At 37.0% G+C, this 1,555-nt stretch overlaps 1 protein-coding gene across 1 annotated transcript; it reads right to left on the bottom strand.

Moving 5' to 3' along the window:
- Positions 1 to 869: 869 nt before the first annotated feature.
- LOC107921128 (uncharacterized) lies at positions 870 to 1,514 on the bottom strand. The gene has a single exon (XM_016850997.1). It carries the CDS (start codon positions 1,512 to 1,514, stop codon positions 870 to 872), a length of 645 nt encoding a protein of 214 aa, XP_016706486.1.
- Positions 1,515 to 1,555: the final 41 nt, after the last annotated feature.

Here is a 1,555-nt window from a genome sequence, read left to right as displayed (position 1 = left end):
CAAGGAGGAGTGTTAAACTTTGGCCTACAATGAAACATCAAACCAGCATTGGAGCTGAACCAAATGAAGCAGAATTATTTTGTTTATTTGTAATTTGATTTGGTTGCTTTGTAATCTAACTTTTAAGTTAGTAGGATTTGGTCAAGATTTGAATGTGATAGCTGGTATGTTAGCTACATTTTGTTTGTAAATTTAGCTAAGCTTTTGACAAACATTTATGGGAGCAGTTATGTTAGGTAACTGTCAATTTTATTGTAACACATATATACTTTATCCGTATGAAATGGAGTGTAAGAAAAATTCATTTCTTCAAAAAATTTCTGCTTTGTTGGTAGTTTCTCTGCAAGTCTCAAGTCTTTGAAGTTCAAACTTCTTTCATATTTTATCTGGGTTAATTATGCAGTTGCTCTATTTCCAGACATAGCTTCATACTTCATCCAAATTACTTGATTTTGTTTTCCTTCTCTGCTGTTAAAACTCAACAGTTTTTTCTTGTTCGTGGTTGAATATGCTTGAAGTAAAAAACTACTACAACTATTTTGGAAATATAACTAAATGATTTCACAAGAGGTAGAATTTTGAGAAAGAAGATTGTATAATCTTTGTATTTCTATTCTATTGTATAACCTCTGTAAAATTATAGTATATATGTGCAATTGCGATGCCAATATTTAACAGCTGATGATATTAAGAACAGTAACTCTATTTTTGATCATACGCCTGGAGAGGGTTTCAAGGCCTTCTTCAAGATCTTGGATGCTCAAATCTAAGCTTTGAAGCTCCTTTTGCACGTTGTCGACATGCTTCATGTTTTTGGATTTGATGCAGGAACATACTGCAGCTTCAGCACTCAAAATTTCATTTGCTTTCTATTCTTCCTCGCACATTACTTTCTTCTGGTGCATTTGCTTCGAAACCAGCGGCCAACGGCTCGATTTTGATTCTGCCACTGGCCCTGAAATAAAGGACAATACGGATTCTAGCACGCTGATGGTAACTGCTTCTACATCTCTTAAGACGCTAATCACAGCTCCATTCTCGCCAGGAGTACTGAGTTTATTTTGTATATGCTTCAAGTTCTTTAAGGCCTTGCAGATTGCCTTTTTCATGGCTTTCCTAGATGTCAAGTATTTCCTAAACTCATTAGCAAGCCCTTCGGCTCCACGTCTTCTGCGCAAAATTGATTGAAGCTCTTGTGTGCATTCCTTTGTTTGCAACAAGGCATCCTTAGCAATGGTACATACATCCAATAGCATGAGAGATTCATCCAAAAGCTCTTCAACCATTTCCCTTTGCTTCTCTTGGGCGAGATCTTGTTGGGTGAGGGGAAATTGAAGCAATACATCAACACATTCATTCAAATCCTGAAGACCACTTAGATTATGGCCTATCGATGATGATGTAGAGGTTGATTGAGATTCCCTCAATCGGTTCAAGTTCTCGTCAATTTGTGAAACGATGGGGTGTTGCCTTGAGGGCAAGCTGTTTGATCGAGCATGGTAAGTGGCAGCCATTTTCTTGTTATGCAAAATCGATATGTGTTTTCAACTCCGCT

Source organism: Gossypium hirsutum, chromosome A12 (assembly GCF_007990345.1).
Source record: "Gossypium hirsutum isolate 1008001.06 chromosome A12, Gossypium_hirsutum_v2.1, whole genome shotgun sequence".
NCBI lineage: Eukaryota > Viridiplantae > Streptophyta > Magnoliopsida > Malvales > Malvaceae > Gossypium > Gossypium hirsutum.
This window is presented reverse-complemented; position numbering and strand designations above follow the sequence as displayed.

Excerpts from the sequence above, each read along its gene's own strand:
- LOC107921128 (XM_016850997.1), bottom strand. The coding sequence starts at position 1,514 with ATGGCTGCCACTTACCATGCTCGATCAAACAGCTTGCCCTCAAGGCAA.